The sequence below is a fragment of the Polypterus senegalus genome, chromosome 6 (genome assembly GCF_016835505.1).
Source record: "Polypterus senegalus isolate Bchr_013 chromosome 6, ASM1683550v1, whole genome shotgun sequence".
Taxonomy (NCBI): domain Eukaryota; kingdom Metazoa; phylum Chordata; class Cladistia; order Polypteriformes; family Polypteridae; genus Polypterus; species Polypterus senegalus.
The window spans coordinates 26,735,789-26,756,030 of record NC_053159.1 but is presented as its reverse complement, the minus strand read 5'-3'; the positions used below and the strand labels follow the sequence as shown (position 1 = coordinate 26,756,030).

Genomic DNA, 20,242 nt, shown 5'->3' with positions numbered 1-20,242 from the left:
TCTGTGTCGCTTTATTACCATAAGTCTCTGTGTCAAAATAAAATACCGACACATTCATCAAGGTCACAATCACACAACCATGTTTTGGGATGAAATCTCCATGCCAGAAATCAGGCTTGGGTCTAAGGTGAGGCAGCTATCCCAAGCACCACAACAGACAGCCAAAATGCAACTGTTAAAAAATTCAAAACCTCAAGCTTTTAGTTGAAAATAAAACCCAAAATAACTTCCCCTACTGTGCTTTTGAAGACTAAGCGTTTTTATTAGCTCGTTCCTATGGAATGTCTAACATCAGTGAACAGAATACTCTTTCTTATATATAGCACCCTTCATGCAATGATTGAAAAAACAGTTCTTGAAATTAAATTAATGTTAAGTTCCACATTCTATCCAAAAGAAGCCATTAGATGCTCATTTGTTGCTTTACAGTAGGATGGATGTGTTGGTGGGCTGGGGTCTCTTTTATATGAAGTGAACTCTGTTGCAGGAGCAGGACTTCTCTTTCTGCGGTGGGCAGCGCCAGTCGAGCCCCCTGTTCAGCCCTACAGAGCCGTTACTCTTCACACATGTGTGCACTGCACTGTGCTGGCTGACAGGAGCTCACTTGGATGTCCCGCACTCTCCTGGGAGCAGCAGCAGCAGTTAGGAACAAACCTGTGGCCTGTTAACTGTCTGCTCCTCCATATCCCAGTGTGAATTGCAGAGATGTCTGAAGTGACACATCAAACATTAGTAACCCGTGAACTGGCAAGGCTATCCACGGTGCTCCCATGTGGTCTGCCCGTCTTGCCATTATTGCTGTCATGCGGCAGCGAGCTGCGATTCCCATGAAACTCGAGGTCTTTGTCTGTGAACACTCTGGATGAACGTTCTACAGGTGGCTAAAAAAAGAGGACAGAAAAAAAACAGTTTAGCATTACAGAGCTGCACCCCCATGCTCAGCCGCCCCAACGCTAAGTCAGCATTGCAACCTTTAAAGAAATCACGGAGAACAGCTCAGTCTTAGCGATGTCATCTTGTAACCATTATCATATTTCTTTTTGCTGAGGGTAGAAGTGTAAATTTAATACAAACCTGCAGAACATGAGGGTCACATCCAGTATCAACATACAATTGGCCCATCAGTATGGAATAAAACACCAATAACAGAACAATAAAGAACAGTCCGTCTCACAGCCACAGCTCCTTCTGGGTGAACACCTCACTTTAAAAGAGCAGTAAGACATCAAGTTATGCATTTTTCATTTCTAATACCTTTAAACCAATCCCTCCATTTTTCTCCAGCATTAAACAATCAATCTAAGGAGCGAAAAACGTGAGTGCACTGAAACAATCAGAAAAGCGATAAAAGGCTTAGAAGATGTCTTCCACACCCTGAAGGACAATCTTGAGGTTGAACGTGAGAGTTCATGCATCCATTTTGTAACCACGGCTATACTGGCAGCTTTGGGCAGAGCGTTAGTTCATCACAGGGCACACTCAGTCGTATAAAGACAATCCGAGTAGAATTTGTCAGCCTGCCATAGTTCAACAATTCATTATTGCAGAGATATTGCTGGGCTCCATTTACTGTTAATCACTTTCAAACTACTCTGTTACTATATGTTTTTATGGGTAACAATTGTGATAGATTAAGGGCTCTCTCGCTCCCTTGAACCCTCAGATACCACGTCAGACATCAGATAAAAAGTCCAATAATTATTTATTATAATAATAAAGTGCACAAAGCACCCTCCACTCCCAAATACTCAATAAACAATACGATAATCCAATCCTCCACTCCTAGACGCTTAGCCACCCTGCCTCCCAACTCAGCTCAATTGTCTGGGATCTCCCACAGTCCTTTATAGTCCTCGACCCGGAAGCGCTTCTGAGCCCTCAGTCCATGTGGTTATCCAGCACCTCCAGGTCAGGTAAAAACTTCTCTTTCTTCAGCCCGGAAGTATATCATTTCTTCCGTTCCCATGACTTGGAAATACTTCCGGGCTATATGGGAAATATAAATCCCTGGGCCTCCCTGCAGCGACTCCTGGCGGCCCCCTTGGTATCCAGCAGGGCTGTACATTATAATTCCACGGTCCATGATTCCCTGCTGGCATTCGAGGCACCTCTAAGCTGCAAGGAGGGCTCCATCTGGTGGCCTGGGGGTATTGACCAGGATGAATGGCCAGCCATATCTCACACAATAAATCTCCCTCTGTCCCAGAATGCCATGGTGTCCCCCAGGGTTCATTTTTGGAGCCTGTTCTGTTCAGCATCTTTATGTCACCCTTAGGGAAAATCATAAGGAACTCGGTTTGGGTTGTCATTGTTATGCAGATGACATTCAGATGTGTATTGTTGTAAAACCCACATGTATGTATTTCCACCTCTGCTCACCTCAGCAGCTGTCTCCAACAAATAATGGCTGCAGCATAATTTCCTTCAACTAAGTTTTGCAAACACTTGATGTTATTTTAATTGGTACTCCTTTGCCAATACAAAAAATGAATAATCGTAATTTATCTGTTGACAGTATTCAGGTATTACCTACCACTAATGCCTATAACTTTGGAGTTCTTTTAACAGTCAGCTCACATTTGAGGCACACATTAAAAACATTTCCAGAATGTCCTTCTTTCATCTTTGTAATACTGCAAGACTCCGACCACGTCTGTCACAATTTCACAAACTGCCACTGAAAGGCTTATTTATGCCTTTATCACCTCTCGTTTAGATTATTCAAATGTGCTTCTCTTCACTCTACCAGCAAATTCGCAAAAAAAAAACTGCTAATGTATGTGCAAAACTGACCTGCTTAGAGTCGTCCTTGTACATCAATGAACCATCACATCATCCCTGTACTCTCACATTTACAATGACGTCCTGTTCACAAACGCATTATATTTAAACTCAAAGCAGTCCCTGGCATAACCCCTCATTTAATCTGCGACCATGCCAGTCCCTGTGTGTGGTGCAGTGGTTAAAGCTTTGGACCTCAAACCCTGAGGATGAGGGTTCAGATTCCACCACTGACACCGTGTGACCCTGAGCAAGTCACTTCACCCGCCTGTGCTCCAATTGGAAAAAGAAAAGAAATGTAACCAATTGTATCTCAGATGTTGGAAGTCGCTTTGGATAAAGGGGTCAGCCAAATAAATGAACACAAATGGAACTGAATTACTGGTGGAATTATTTTAGTGTGACACAGTAACACTCGATTAAAGATCGTGGGGTGGGGGTGAAGTCCCTCATGATGTTTCAAATTCAGGATGCGCCCTGAAAATTCACAAAAAGGTGCCAGTATGGTGAAACTTTGATTGTCCCTGTACATTGATAACAGATCTACAGTAAGAGCTTGGTGTCCCTGTGAAGCTTCAAGCACTGGGATACATCAACACTGTGGTGAGGGGTCCCCGTCAAGACTCACTAATGGGTGCTGGTAATCACTGATATGCCAAGCAAAGGTGCCAGTACTCCACGTAGAAACTGGAAGAGGTGGGCAGCAGTCTACTTGAAGCACTGGTCCCTATGCTCCCCAGTGCGCTCTTCGTTCTGCTGCCTCTTTCACCCTGCAGCTGCCATGCATCAACTTTCGATCTGTTAGGAGAGAGCTTTTTCTTGTTGTGCCCATGGACTGCCCTGCCAGTAGTTATCAGAAATGCCCAGCTGCTTGACGGATTTAAGAAATGACCAAAGACACTTTTAAAAAATTTTACGATTGGTTTTTATTTTACTTGGATTTTATTTGGGGGTGGCACGGTGTCACAGTGGTAGCGCTGCTGCCTCGCAGTTAGTAAGCCTGGGTTTGCTTCCCGGGTCCTCCGTGTGTGGAGTTTGCATGTTCTCCCCGTGTCTGCGTGGGTTTCCTCCCACAGTCCAAAGACATGCAGGTCAAGTGCATTGGTGGTTCTAAATTGTCCCTTAGTGTGTGCTTGTGTGCGCCCTGCGGTGGGCTGGCACCCTGCCCGGGGTTTGTTTCCTGCCTTGCGCCCTTGCTGCCTTGCTACAGCAGACCCCCGTGACTCTGTATTTAGGATATAGTGGGTTGGATAGTGGATGGATGGATTTTATTTGCATTGTCTTGTATGTTTTATTCCGTTTTATTATTCTGTTTTGTTCATACATTTTACTGTTTGTTACATATTTTCATTTCGTTATTTACAGCTTAGCTTATACTTTTTATTGTACTATTTTGTTATGCCTTGTAGAGCTTTGGGTTAAGAAAAGTACATTATAAATTACATTTATATTATTATTATTTATGTGTACTAATTATGTAACTAGTCATTTCTAATATTTGTAATTATATCTAACTGTGAACTTATCAAAGTACTGTGTGCCTGCACTTATTGAAGAGCAGTATACAAAGATAAGCAGCATTGCATTAAAAACTAAAGGCAGAAAATAATTAAAAGTTCGACTGCTTACATCTAAACAAAGACCATCTGCCATTTTCTTTGTGCTCTTTCAGGCTGTTGTTGTTAATATCAATCTATCTATTATATAGTGCCTCTCATATCTATCATATCTATAATATAGTGCCTTTCACATCTATCTATAATATAGTGCCTTTCACATCTATCTATCTATCTATCTATTATATAGTGCCTCTCATATCTATCATATAGTGCCTTTCACATCTATCTATAATATAGTGCCTTTCATATCTATCTATCTATTATATAGTGCCTCTCATATCTATCTATCATCTATCTATCATATAGTGCCTTTCACATCTATCTATCTATCTATCTGTTTATCTATCCCCTCTCTAGAATGTCAGCAGTTGCCTTTAAACCTCCAGCTCAGTGATGCCGGTGCTTTTTAACTCTGCACTACAGGTTTTAAAGTGCACCTCTCTGTGTTCTTCCCTGATTTCAAATAGAATGATATAAGAACTTAAAATAAGGAAACCACAAACTCATTAATCATACAAGGAGAAGAACACAAGTTAAATAAAGGAGTAACACTGCACTGGCCTGACTATGTAGGACTGACCCTTATCACCTCCACTCTGAACCTCCTTAGAATGGCTTTCATTCCAAGCTGCTGCCTCAGCTCCATGAGCTCACTCTTTATATTGGATTTTGGGTTACTCTATAAAGCACTTAGCAGTGGGGCTTATTCTAGAAGGCATGGTATAAAATAAAGATTGAGTGCTTCGTAGCACCTTCCAGGAGACCTGCTTCATGTGTCAATGACTATGCACCTCATTAAACTGCCTTCTAATGTCACCTGCTAGTGCAGACCCAGAATGCAGAGTGTCACTGTTCTACCCAAATTGGGAAAAGATTGGAACAAATACAGTGCCAACCACTCCATAAAAATAAATCAACCCTGTATATAGTAATGGGGACTGGAGCCTATCTCAGTTGTATTGGACACGAGGTAGGAAACAGTGGCGTAGGTATGCCAGTACACTCACACAGGGGCAATTTAGTTAATAATTGATGCAACATGTACATCTTTGAAATGTGGGAGGAATACAATACAATACAATACATCCATCCATCCATCCATCCATCCTCTTCCGCTTATCCGAGGTCGGGTCATGGGGGCAGCAGCTTAAGCAGAGAGGCCCAGACTTCCCTCTCCCCGGCTACTTCTTCCAGCTCTTCCAGGAGAATCCCAAGGCGTTCCCAGGCCAGCTGGGAGACATAGTCCCTCCAGCGTGGCCTCCTCCCGGTTGGACGTGCCCAGAACACCTCACCAGCGACGCGTCCAGGAGGCATCCTGATCAGATGCCCGAGCCACCTCATCTGACTCCTCTCGATGCGGAGGAGCAGCGGCTCTACTCTGAGCTCCTCACCCTATCTTTAAGGGAAAGCCCAGACACCCTGCGGAGGAAACTCATTTCAGCCGCTTGTATTCGCAATCTCTTTCTTTCGGTTACTACCTACTACAATACAATACAATACTACAACTACAGACACATGGACAACAAGCAGTTCGCTGGGATTCAAAGCCATGAAGCAGCAGAGTCTGGTGGGCAGAGGGGCAGCTTAAAAGCTTCACCTTCCCCAATGCTAGAGAAAACCAGCAATGGTAAAAATGAGTTGAAAAGTCCTTATCAGCAGTGTTTCATGTTGCTCTGAGCTACTAAAACTACATTCAGACTGCAGGCAAAAGGGAGTCAAGTCCAAATTTTGGAGTTTGTTTGACAGTTCAAATTAATTTCGCAGGTGATTCCAATGTAATATATCTGTGTACTGATATCCATCCTGAATTGGCAAAATTAATTTATCAGACAGATGCTTCTTAATAGACAACCATGAATATCAGGTACATGCAGACATCTTGAAATTTATCGGCTAATAATGACAAGTGCTCAAAGATGCTTTGAGTGGAATTAGCACTGCCGGATCTGAATAGTGAATCCTGCGGATACAAGAGAGGAGCCACTCAGCAAGACTGGCTCGGAAAAATAAGCCCATTTCAGAAAACCCAAAGCAGTTGGGCTGAACTGGCAGACTTTCTTTCACTTTTACATTTCACCTTTTCTCTAGAAAGATTGAATCTTTGTAACATGAGTCAAAAACAAATGACTGTTTAACAGCAGTCTAAAAAAGTAATGGGTAGGGTAGCTTTTTATTTAATTCATCAACCTAACAGGAAGATTACAGTAATGGTGACAATATAATTATAACATTACCATATAGCTTCATAAGCATTTAAATTAAATTAAGATCCCTAAAATAAAAGGACTAGCCTCATATAGTCAAGAAATGCAATGAAATTAGAGTATAGTGGTTATTTTAAACATTTACCCATAATTCCTGCTCTTTGTATCCTATACATATGCAAAAAAGGCAGCATTATCATCCAATCAATGCACAACATCAAAGTTTTTCCCACAAGAGAATGACTATGGAGAACTTTTTTAGCATGCCAGGAGCAAATGCAAAGAGCAGAATCAATCGAATCATAGGGCGTGATAACCGCGAAAACCTTTATTTATGGAGTTTTAGTGCAATTTTCAATGCCAGCTCATCTGAGAGATGCTTATGCTTTAGTAAAATCAGTTTTCAGCAATGTCGTCAAAGGCTACAGTTGCAGTCCTGTTGCTGGGTTGATAAGTTCATTTTGTTTGGCTGGGTTTATGTCTCCTATCCTGCGCTCGTTTAAGGATGATTATTATTACTGTTGTGATTATTTACAATCATTTTTCTCAACCCCAATGTTTATGACAAGGCAGTGCACATGACAGTGCCAATAGCTGTGCCATCACGCTACTCCTTCCCTTCAAGACATTAAGTGTTCATTTCATTTCTGGGACTTTCAGTGTTCCCTCAGCAGCCCCCCATTAGCAAGCTTCAGAAGTGAGTCCCCTCTTTAAAAATCACTTGGGAGCTCCCTACCATTCGGGTGTCCCGCCATGTTAGTGACACACATAAAGCTGCATCTCACTGGCTGCTTAGCTGTAAAAAGGGAGTGACTTGAGCTACCTAGCCATCTTCATCTTCATTCTCTCTTATGTTGTAAGGCAGTCCTGCGAATGGAGGGCCCGATCAAAGCACTGAACCTCTGAAGGCTCCCATGATCACACAGCAGTGGATCATCACTGCATCACAATGCATGATGGCCTTTTTAAAAATCTCTGCATCAAAGGTAAACCAGCTGTGATTGATGTGGTATAAACTTAAATGAAAGTCAATTAATGCAATTCCAGCAGCAGCCTAAGCGATTCTGTTTGCCAGTGGCACAATCCACATCTTCATGCCAGTAAATCATCTTGATGGAAACCGCCGTGGATGTCATGTGATTGATGCACAAAGACGGCAGAGCTGCTCTGGTTTTGATTGCTGAATTACTCCAGCGCCAGGGAGGAAGAGCTCCAAAATGTAATTGCCGGAAGAGAGCAAAAGAGAATTCAACACTAACCCAAAAAGGCCGTCTTTGCAGGACCGCCAGATCTCTATCTCTGAGGCGAGGAGTTAAAGCAGCGAGTGGAGTGGATTCAGCAGGAGGCTCAAGTAGCCTGCAGTGCAGCAAACCTCCAACTCCGTCTTCTCTTCACAGCTTTGAAACGAATCTTAACAAGTGTGCGGTTTCTGTTGGATCAGAATGAGAGTCTTTAGGGGTGAGGGTGCAGGAGGACCCAGGCCTTCACTCTGCCAGCATTTTAATATGCAACTGGCATGTGTTTCCAAATACGGAATCTAATTAAACATGCAGTGTACATTCACCAAATCCTGGCAGGGACCCCCCCCCACCCCAGTCCTGTAGCGTGTTCTGCTTTTCACACTCGCCCACACACCAAATTAGTCTGCAAAGTGCTGTGCATCTGCACACAAAAGCCTTTTATCACTTTTTAACATCATGTGGCGTAGTGCGTATCGGGCGCAGCTTTAAGAATGCTTCATATACAATACTGAAATGATTCTCCATCTTAGAAACACTCCAAAAAGAGTACCTTGCTTATTTATTTCAAGCATATTAAATAGAGCACTCTGGTCACTCGCGGTCTACTCGACTTACATGTAATTAGTATGACAGCGTGACGCCAGTGCTCAAGGCTCCTCACTGATGTCCGTGAATAGTTATTTAAACTTCAGCCCGTTCAACTTACTTACTGACTCTTAGACACTGGGATGATGACTTCAGAAGTCAAGTCTTTGGTGCAGCCTTACTTACAGTGGGCCCCTAAACCTTGGGGTGATTTGATAGTAGATACCATGGATGGAATATCACCATTACTTATAGTAAAGTAAGGATGAAGACCTACACCAGGGGTCCTCAGTCACAGTCCTGGAGGGCCGCAGTGGCTGCAGGTTTTTCTTCCAACACAATTGTCTAATAAGAAGCACTTACTGCTCTAGTAACATGTCTGCGTCAGTTTAGTTGTTAAGATTTTGAGCCCTTATTGCTTATTTTAGTCTTAAACAGCTGCATTCTCGGTTTTTAATGGCTCCTAATAAGCAATAAGATGCAAATGACAGAAGAGACCAGCATTTCTCCATTTAGCTTGTTATCATTTACACCTCTGTGTGTTTATCATGCACTATGGGGTTTAATTAAATACTTGGAAGGAAAGTGAAGAGAAAAAAGTGAAGGACTGAGAATTACTCCTCCATTTTAGCCTTCAGATCATGTGGATGATATCCTTAGAAAGGGGAAGAAAATCTCAGATATGAGAATTACCTTGCAGAGGTAGAGCATAACAAGTCACGAAATTAAATTATTGCCAAGAACTGCTTTCTAATTAAGCAACCGGGTTAGAAGAAAAACCTGCAGCCACTGCGGCCCTCCAGGACTGTGACTGAGGACCCCTGACCTACACCAAGTCTCCTTACTGTTAATACTGTACCAAGTATTGCTAACCCATTCACTTTTGATTTTCTTCTCACTCTCCTGGTTGCATTGGTGCCATGTCTACTTCTGGTCAAGCAAACATCTCTCAGCTATAGGCAGAGCTAGATCTTCCCCTACTAAAGCCCCGAGGAATGGCTGTCTCAAGACCCCTGCTAATCGACTTGAACAATGGCCAACAGCTTTTATTATTTCCAGATGGCTTTACATTTTTTGTGTTTAATCAAATTTTAACACAAAATGCACATATTCATTTACTCCGTGGTCCATAGACTCTCAAAGACAGCGGTTCATGAGTAGGGCCCTCATGATCACTCACATTTGGGACAAAGGGCTCTATCTGCGTTCTCTCCATGTACGTTATAGCCACATTAGTGAGAAGTTAAAATGTACTGAGCGTGGGTGAGGAATTCTGAAAACGTGATGGGCCCCAGGACATGTGCCCCCTTGTGCCCAACGCACCACCAGGCCCTGACTACGATGCTGTGTTCATGTGGTATTGGACTATTCAGAGCTCCTAGCTGTGACATTTCACCCTCCCAGTTCAGTGTGCTCAGCTCACAGTTGATTTATTACTTTATCTGCAGAAAAGAAAAACAAAGATAAACTGCATTTTTTTGGAAATAACAAGCAAAATAAATCACTGTGCTCCAAATGTATTTCGACCAAAAAAATGGTATTTCTGGATGATCATGTTACACTTTTTACTCTATACATTTGACTAAGGTGAAAGGTCAGCATCACATCATAACTCAGTAGCTTTGTTTTCCTCGATTTGTCTCACTTCAAGTTTGTATGGCGTTCGTGTGGAATTTCCGACATGGAAACTCTTATTCACCGTCTCTCCAACATCACATGAAGGCAGCGTAACTGTATTCTAATTTTTGGAGCATCTCAGTTGTTAAGCAACAATTTTGTGCCATGAGCTTACAGTCCCAGCTAGCTATTCACAAAATATCGTTGAAGCTACGGATTTATTAAAAGAGTTTTTTATGAAGATGGTGAGAGGCTTACCAGTACCCACTCTTGGATATAATTTTAATTTCAACTTCCAGCTATTCTTTAATTACTTATTTGTTTTCTTTTGACTCCCGTACCTTTGATGTTACTACTTCCTGTTCTTGATGGACTTCTTCCAAAAACTGTACCAACATCTGTCCATTCCTAGAGCGAAATATGATGGAGTTTAAGCTGACAGTGTCGCAGTGGCTATTCCAATTGTGTCACAACATCTCACAGCAGTTGTGTTTGGCAAGCAAGGAGGAAGCTGCTCCTGGTGCTCCTTCTTATGGTAGGCCCGTCAGTCAGTTCTGCCGGAGTGTGTGACATGACCTATAAGTTCTGGCTTGTGCCGTTCTCGTCTATCCACGATTTTTTAAGTGCAATTTTCAGTGTCTTTCTTACCTCTGAATTCTGGCTTTCTTTTAGTTGAAGGATTTCTGATTCTTGTCCTACGTTTCTGGCTTGGACAAATGGTCAGTTTGTCGTTTTGGTATTCACCTCTGCTCATATTTGTTTGACCTTGTTTTCATTTCCTACTTAATTCATTAAAAGATTTTTCACTGTCTCTTGCTGAGACACAAAACTCACTATGGTGGTAACCAAAACCCATGGGCAAGCATGTCAAAGGGAAGCCTACAAAAAGGAGTGTTTTGTTGAGAAGACCTCAGCCAGGTGGAGAACAATTTGGAGCAGAGACAGAAATGTGTCGAGTAAGAAAATGTGGCAATAGACTGACCATGTCCATGTGTTTGAGGGTCTGTTACAGTGTCTTATACAGAACATCAGTGAAGGCTTTGTGTTTCACCATGGACCTTATAGCCAACTAGAACAATGGAGTGACGACAGACCAATAAAATGTCAGACTGCCATCAAGAAGGCACCTTTCACGCTAGGCCACTTCCATCTAGTTCCTTCATGACTGCATCGTGCGTCATGAAGACGTGAAGAGTTTTGCTTTCCATCTGGGCAATCCACATTATAGAGGAGCGACCTGACTTGTCATTAATTCATATTTAACTGATCCCTTTTCAGTTATTTTTCGCATTAAACAGCATGTGCTTTGCTCTCAGCCAAAAACCTGAATCAAATTAAATAAATGATGGGGCCTATTAAATTAACAAACAACTTCTTAACAAAAGGTTTAACCCTCATGCCAACCCATATCAGTTGTAAGATTAATTTCAAAGCAATTATCTAATCAAATACTTTGAGAGCTCTGAAATTAATTTTAATAATCCGTCTTGGAAAACATTCACAATGAAAATCTACCACCTCAGCCCTGTACAAAGAGAAACTGGACTTAATTACATTTAATTTCCTTTGTTTTTTTGGAAATAAAGTATGATTTTATTGTCTTCCTTTCGTGTTGTTATGTATTAGCATGTGTTTTATTGTTATTTTTCATGTCTTTATGTATTTTCTGTGATGTTTGTAATTATGTCCCCTTCACTGGGTGGAGCCCCAGGAGGCGGGGCCACTCTGACATCACCAAGAGCACCCACCCCCTCACTGAGCCCACCCTTTGGCTATTTAACCAGAGCAGAAGAGGCTCAGGAGTAAGCCAAGCATTGCACTTGTGCAAGAAGGATTTGGAAGTATTGCTATTTTAGTTGGTTTTTACTGTTTTTTTGTGAATTTCTTGCTTCTGTTTAGGTTTACATCTTCTGCATTGTGATTTTTGCACTTGGATTGCCTTTTTTTAGGCAGCTACTTTTGTCTATTTTTGTCCATTTGACCTTTTTTCCTGGTATTTTTCTATTTGTTTGAAAATAAATCATTTTTTTCTAAAGATTGTTTATTAGCCCTTTTGTACACATGGGGGCCTCCTCCCCCTTAAAGTGCACTTTTATGTATTGGGGACATTTAAAAGTATTGTTTCATTTGAAAGCCAGTGGGACTTGTCAGGCCTGAAAGCCTGCCTTTTGAGTTGAGTCTGGCTGTCTGCAGTGAAGTCTGTTTTGGGGCAGACTAGTGAGGTCCTCTGCGGTGGGTTGGCACCCTGCCCAGGATTGGTTCCTGCCTTGTGCCCTGTGTTGGCTGGGTTTGGCTCCAACAGACCCCCGTGACCCTGTGTTCGGATTCAACGGGTTGGAAAATGGATGGATGGATGGATAGTGAGGTCCTGCTCTTGCTGTTTTGTGTATTTTGTGATCAGCACCCCCTCCTGTCATTCTTCTTTGCTGTAAATCACAGGACACCTGCCTGTGTGAAGCTTTCATTTTGTTCCTATTATTTTCCAAACACCATTGTCAGCACCTCATATTGCAGACTAGGATTTTTAGGGACAGTTAGTGAATTGTTAGGGTTACATTTATCATAATTTGGTTTTTAGAAATTGGTTTTGATGTTTATAGTGGAAATATAAGAATTTTATTTAAATGTATTATTTACTTTCATTTTGTCCATTTTAAAAGAATACCATTTCTTATCATACATTAATTATTTCATGTCACTTTACACTGTTTAGCCCCCAGTCAAACACACTTCCTGTTCTTACAACTTGTCCTTCTGGATGAGCAGAATTTTCTTTAAAATCAGTTGGAGCTTTGAATGTTCAGGGGTTATTTATCACCTTGTCAATTGAGTTTGAAAGCATTGTACAGTGTAGGTTTTCTATATACAGGGTGGTCCAGATCTCATTATGCAGATCCAGATCGTCTGGATGACTTTGATTTATGTGGGGATGATTCCAGTCCTCATGTCGTCAATTCGCACAATTCTCGATGGTCCAGGATTTTTTGGGAGATTTTCTATGTAATAAACTTAATAAGTTATTGCGTAATGAAAATTACATAATTAGATCTGGACCACCCTATACAGTATTGTTATTGGGGCCCACGATTTACCGCAGCCCGCGGAATTTAGGGTTTTGGAGCGGTAAAACGCCAAATCTGAATGAAATCTCACCATTTGAGGCATATTGATATTAGTATGATTAGTTTTGATTACTTCTGTAAGTTCTTTCTTTTGCCTATTCGTTGTTACTGAAATCGAACACAGTGGAGCTACAGTCCAGTTAAAGAAGCTGTCGGCGTTGCTGCAAAGTACTGTACTGATAAACTTAACGAGCTGAGAGCTGAACTTGAATTTGTTTCTGTTCACTGCCAGCCAATTATGAACACTCGGACTTCTTTTGAGGCACAGTCATTCATGGCTGTCGATGTCTACAACAAAGTGTCTGACTTACTGCCTTGCCTGAAATCGTCCGGCTTTCCAATTGCAACCAGCACTGTGAAGATGCAAAGCACAATGCTGCTGCTAAACTTGAAGAATATTTGTGTGAACCAAACAGCCGGCAATAGACTTATTCAGATCTGTGAGAATATTTGATCCACGACAGCTACCACTCTTATCGAAGAATTTTGCTGATCATTCACAATCAGTGCCAACAATGATGGCTGCAGCAGATGAATGGCAAGCTGATCTGGACATAGCATCTCGTGAAGTAATTCCAGCTGATATCACTGCTTTTTGGCGTGCCTTAGAGGACAGAGTGCCTCGCTTAGCAGCTCTTGCTAAAGTTTACATTGCTTTGTCGATCTCTTCTGTTGATGTGGGACGTTCGTTCTCAAAATAAGGATCGGTGTTGTCACCACTGCGATATTCTCTGTCACAAGAAAATCTACGAGCTTACAGTGCCGTTTTCTTCAACAATAAATAAGCAATAAATTTAGAAACATTATTCGATAGTTTGTTGAGAATAATATTATGCCTTCATATGTTTCAGCATCGTTTGCCTAAAGCAAATCTGTGGATTAAAATGTGCGGATGTGAACGCTTTGATATACCTATTTGATTAGTATTACGAATTATGATTGATTATTATTAAGGATTAAGAATAAGAAAAATTGTACTTGTATTGTTTGGGTTACGAATTAGTCTTATGGAGTTCTGGTACTGCATTTGAATTTAAAAAAACATGCTACGGAATTTATGATTTCTTGCCGCGGTAAATCGTGGGCCCTAATCATTATAGAATAAAACATTACTCTGAATATTTTTCACTCTTGATAGCATCCATTCAGCTCTTCGTTTAGTTTACTCCACATTTCTGAATCAGGTATGTGGACCCGAATGAGTCAGGAGCTAACACTGGGAGTGATGCCACTTCAGGCCTGGCTGTTCACCACAACAATCAGACTGACACGGCTGCGATTTAGAGAAGCCAATCAGACTAAACATTTGCTGCCAATATCATCATTTTCTTGTTTTTAACGTATGGGTTTATTTAACTGTCAGATGAAGTCTGTCCAAAGGGAGGACTGCTCAAACAACAAGTGGAGCGCATGGCGGCTGTACATACCTTCCCTTCTCTGCACTTTACGGCCTGCTCTTCCTCTGTATGTCTGACTCCTGGCCAAGCGGTGGGCCCACCCAAGCCTTGTCTGTCCTGGTCTGGTGGGAAGCTTTCTCTGAAACGAAAGAGTTCAATTGTGCTGAAACTCCATCTTTAGGGAACAATCTGTGCAACAGAAATCCTGGTTCTTCACATCAGGTTGTGGAGACCCTTGTAAGTGAGGAAGGGACTCTCAGTTCTGAGTACATGGATTCAAACACTTGAGGCATACGACATGACAGACCATTTAAACAGAATTCACTGATCCAACTGTCTTATTAGCAACATAAAAGAGTAGCAGACAATAGATAGATAGATAGATAGATAGATAGATAGATAGATAGATAGATAGATAGATAGATAGATAGATAGATAGATAGATAGATAGATAGATAGATAGATAGATAGATAGATAGATAGATAGATAGATAGATAGATAGATAGATAGATAGAGATAGATACTTTATTAATCCCAAGGTGAAATTCACATAATCCAGCAGCAGCATACTGATAAATTAAAAAGTGAAAAAAATTAAAGAGTGATAACAATGAAGGTATAACAGACAATAACTTTGAATAATGTTAACGTTTACCCCCCCGGGTGGAACTGAAGAGTCGCTCAGTCTGTCAGTGGAACAGGATGGTGACAGCAGTCTGTCACTGAAGCTGCTCCTCTGTCTGGAGATGATCCTGTTCAGTGGATGCAGTGGATTCTCCATGATTGACCGTAGCCTGCTCAGCGCCCATCTCGCTGCCATGGATGCCAAACTGTCCAGCTTTGTGCCTACAATAAAGCCTGCCTTCCTCTCCAGTTTGTCCAGTCGTGAGGCATCCCTCTTCTTTATGCTGCCTCCCCAGCACACCACCGTGTAGAAGAGGGCGCTCGCCACAACCGTCTGGTAGAACATCTGCAGCATCTTATTGCAGATGTTGAAGGACGCCAACCTTCTAAGGAAGTATAGTCGGCTTTTTCCTTTCTTACACAGAGCATCAGTAGTGGCAGTGATGGTGCGTAAGGCAGTGTGTTATGTCAGCAAGATTATGGAAATGACCAGGAGAACACACGCTTGAACAGAATAAAAGTGAAAACTGGCAAATCAAAAACACAAGCGCCAGAACTAAAATGAGAGGCATGAATCGTGGTCAAAACTTCAGAACTAAAGTCAGAACCAGAACACATTAAGACTGGGAAACTTTTGGAAAGAACAATCTGTGGAAGGCCTTTCAATCCACAACTTGGACAAGGAAGTGAATTCCTGGGTGACCATTTGACCTGTTGCAACCTCCGAGGACACGTCCCTAAGTAACACCTGAAGCGGTTCTAGTGATGGCAACCAAAAATGGCAGACGGACGGTCCAAAAAATCTGTTTACACAATTGGAGTTTCCAGAAATAAACGTTAAATTCATACTTGGTATGTCTCAGCCGGGGTCTCTCCGCTCACTTGGGTTTAAATTCCTTTGATTTGTCCTTTTTGGCTCTTTTGTTTATGTTGTTGTTGTTATTTCTTTTAATCTTTTGTAATATTCTCTGTTTTAATTAGTTGTTATTTAATGTCTGTGTTTTTATGTGTGTTCTACTACGTTCCTTGTATTTTGTGTGCCTGTTTTGTTCATTTCCATTGACATTGCTAAATATTTAGTCTCTTGCCATCTAAACATCTTTTCCTATGTGCCAGTTGTTTTGTAAGTGGTCTGCCAAGAGGTGAGGCCATCTGCCCATCACTGTGCCCTCAGTCCAATGAAGGAAAACCCAGAGTCCCTTGTGGTTCATTCTAAATGTGTTTGTGTGCTGGCCGGTTCCTCTGTTGATTATTGTTAGTGTGCTTTTGTGATTTCCTGGGTTTTTTGAAGCTGTGTTCTGTTTTTTGACCATTCTTTGGATTTTGTGTTTTGGGACTTGTGCTCGCTTTTGGGATTGCCTGTTTTGAAGGCACTGCCTTCTGTGGCCTTTGTCTTGAGCTCCTCAGAGCTTAATTTTATGCTACGGATTATGGCCCGTAATAAATACATTTTTTTATTTATAAAGATTCTTTGTTGCCCTTTTGTGTGACTAGCCTCAGTGACAGTTTCAAGTGGGCATTTTGATTATTTTTTGGGAATTGTGTGCTTCGGAAGTCTCAAGATCAAAACAGGGACTGTCATTTCACCCTATAATGGCTGAGGAAACCCACAGGCTCTTGAGGTTCATTGTACGTGCGGCTGTTGGCGAGTTCCTGTGATTACGACTTGTTAATTATTGATTTTTGACCTTTTATGTTTTGTCTTTTACAGCACCTTCTGGGTTTGAGTTTTTGGGATTAGCTGGCCTTGGATTGCCTTTGTTGTTTAAAATCAACTCCTTCTGGGCTTTTTGTGCTCCTCACAGCTTCTTGTGCTGCTGAGCATTTTTGAAAATAAATCTTTTATTCTTCATCTGCACTTTATGTTTTACAATCCAAAGGTTGACAGACTTGTGGACCTTTTTGCAGCAGTTTTTGAGAATCCTCTGTTCTTGACAAAATTCAGGGGTCTCAAAAGCTTCTAAAATTGACGTGTAAATGTATAAAAAATAAAAACAAATCCAAACCCTAATACAGTGTTAGTGTTGGTTTGCTACTAACATTATGACTTCAGTACCGCTACCAGCTTTTACTCCACAGTACCAAAAGCAAATGACAGATGACGTCTCCCCCATCGGGCTCTGCTCAAGGCTCGTGCTTAATTGAGATTGCGGAGATGAGGGGGACTGGCGGGGCGGGGGTCACCGTTGAAGTTTTGAGCCCACAAATATTGCTTGAAAGACTGGTTGGGATTCCCCTTGAAGTTTGAACACACTAATACATACATTTTGTTTTGAAGAGTGGCGAGGAGCAGAGCATGACATGCCAATAGTGAACCCGCCTAATGCTGGTATAGTGCCGTTTGAGAAACTGGAGTAGCCTACCATGCAAAACCGCCATGCAGTGCGCTCATCTAACATCGCCTGTGGAAATGACAGTTGGCAGCTACAAACCTTTTAGGATACAAAGACGCGCTCACAAGCAGCTCCTTAACGCTCAGAGCTGCCACTCTACACGTACAGCCTCTTAAGTTTTATGAGTCACGAGTGCCCGATGGTTATTGTGAGGTGAGAAGAAGATAACCAGGAGCTGATAAACATGAGGAAAGCACAGGGCAAAGCTGAGAACGTCGAAAGAACAGGCAAACTAAACATGAGGGCAACGCGAGATCGCAAAATAGGAATTAAGAGACAGACGTTAACTATCACTAATAGACTTTCATTTTTTAATTACTAAGGGGCTTTGCTCGCCAACCCCCGTGTTTGATTTTACCGGATAACACTTTTAAGATTTTTTTTCTTTGAATTGTTGCTATTTCGTTAGTTTCACTTTTATTTCAGAACTTCTGTAAAAACAATATTTAGAATCTTTGGAGTCCCAATGTGCTGAATCTTTTTAATGAGGTCCGTGAGACGTGTGTTTAATGACTTTGTACCATAATTCAGGATAGCTTTCACTGTTTGGAATTTCAGCACAGACAAAACGATCTTCATCATCAGCAGTTAATCATTTGTTTTTGCAAAGTAACCAATAAATTTTGAAATTCTCGACTTAAACTTCAAAACTTTACAATACTGTATTTACATACTTCTGACATATCACATATGTCCATATATTCAGTCTCTATTCTCCTTTTCGTTATTTCTCCGACTAATAATTTCTTTTTCTTTGCGCTAATGCGATCTTTACTTTCTTTTTTTGACACTGTCGTTTTTTTCTGCTTTCATATTCTGTATCTTGCTCTGCATGTGTTTCTACGAGTCTTTTGAATTCCCCCGTTTTCATTTTCTTTAACCTGTTCTGTGTTTGCCCCCCCCCCTTGTTTTTTAACCTCTTTATGACGTTTTACTTTGTTTTCCACTCTGTCTTTTATTTCTGACCTCGCTTTGTCCAGCTTTTTTTTTTCCAATGACACCTTGTCCGTGGTGATTACTTTCCCTTTTTTGAGTAATAATTTCTGTTTGTTTGTGCTACTGCGATCTTTGCTTTCTTTTTTTTTTCTACTTTCTAATTTTCCTACTTTCATATTCTTTAACTTTCTCCACATGTGTATCGCGCCGTTTTATTTTTTTTTTTGAGCCTTTCAAATTCAACTGCTTTCATAATCGCTAAACTGGTCTGCATGTGTATAGCGCCAACGTTTGTGAACGTCTTTATGAAGTTCTCCTTTGTCTTTTAATTCTACGCCCGATTGGATGTGCTTTTTTATCAATTCCACTTGTTCCGGGCTGATAATTACTTTCCTTATTTTCTGAATTTGCACTTAGATTATTCTTTTTGTTTTTTGTCTCTCCAATGCTTTTGAGTCTCTTTTCTCCGCGCTGCTTTCTTCTTCACTTAGTCGTCTTCGTTTCTTTTATCAATCCATCCATCCATTTTCCAACCCGTTGAATCCGAACACAGGGTCACGGGGGTCTGCCGGAGCCAATCCCAGCCAACACAGGGCACAAGGCAGGAACCAATCCTAGGCAGGGTGCCAACCCACCGCTGTCGTTTCTTTTATAATGTATTGTATTTATATGCTTTATATGCGCCGAGAGCCCTGGATCTGTGTGCTCTACACTAAAACACATCTAAGTGTGTTGCTGCCCGTGCTCTTATTTGGTTGTACGTAGGGCGTGTCTTGCAAGAATCTCGTGTTCTACGTCATCGCAAGACGGTCCTCTCTTGGCACAAAGTCTCATGTTTAAGGTCCCAGCCAGTCGCTCCGTGGCCAATCTCTTTAGTCTCATGGGTCTTTTAAGTGTCTTCGTCTCGTCGCCCTACTGTTCCTCTCCAGATTTTTTTTTATAATAGAGAGACATGAATCCACCGAGGGATAATATGCACTATTAGGTAAAGGCACCATATGTATATCATCCTGTCCAGTGATGTCATTAATGCAACAATCACAGCCATGTGAGTACCCTGTCCCTTAAACAAAAGAAAAATGGGTTGGGAATGAAATCGAATTTTGTCAAAATAAATCAAAATTATTAACCCCCAGAAACAGAATCACCATAATAAAGAAAAACACCAAAATGCACAAATGTTGTCGTGCTAAGTGGTACACTAAGCTGCTGCAAGGAGTGCAGCTCCTGGTGACTTCAGCTGAGCTCTCCGTCAGCATTGTAGTCCATCTTGTCCCTCCGAGGACAGACGACTGTGCTAAGAAGTGTCGAGGACACTCAGAAGGACAGCAGAGGCCATTTTAAATGTCTGTTTGTGACGTCGCCACAACTCATGTCACCTCAGACAACAAGAAGTGCATGGTGCTAACATAAGGGGGGATATGAAGGTTCACCCCATGGAGAAAAGGCTAATCTGAAGATTTAAGCGATGGCCACGAGTTCTAGAGTTCTACACGAGAGCACAGGAAACAGAGAAGGTATGAGGGGGCTGAGAGAAGTTAAGTGCGGCACATCACAACACAGGAGGGTCTGAAATAAGAGCTAAGCTGATAATGTGGTTGAATGGTAGGGGACTGCGGTGAAAGCCATTGCTGTTCAGAGCCTGTTTGGAGCTCTACAGGGTGCGCACAAAGTCCATATACCCCTATCTTTAGGAGCATTTACAGGGATAACCATGACAAT

At 41.6% G+C, this 20,242-nt stretch overlaps 1 protein-coding gene across 6 annotated transcripts in view; it reads right to left on the bottom strand.

The window, feature by feature from the left end:
- Positions 1-242: 242 nt before the first annotated feature.
- LOC120530889 (kazrin-like) overlaps positions 243-20,242 on the bottom strand; it is a 690,431-nt gene continuing 670,431 nt past the window's right edge. For all 6 annotated transcript variants that reach the window (XM_039755646.1, XM_039755649.1, XM_039755647.1 and 3 more), the window contains 2 exons: positions 14,597-14,705; positions 243-881 (listed from right to left, as the gene is read on the bottom strand). In XM_039755646.1, coding sequence (XP_039611580.1) covers positions 723-881; positions 14,597-14,705 — 268 coding nt within the window. In that variant the 3' untranslated portion in view covers positions 243-722. The remainder of the gene's footprint in view (positions 882-14,596; positions 14,706-20,242) is intronic.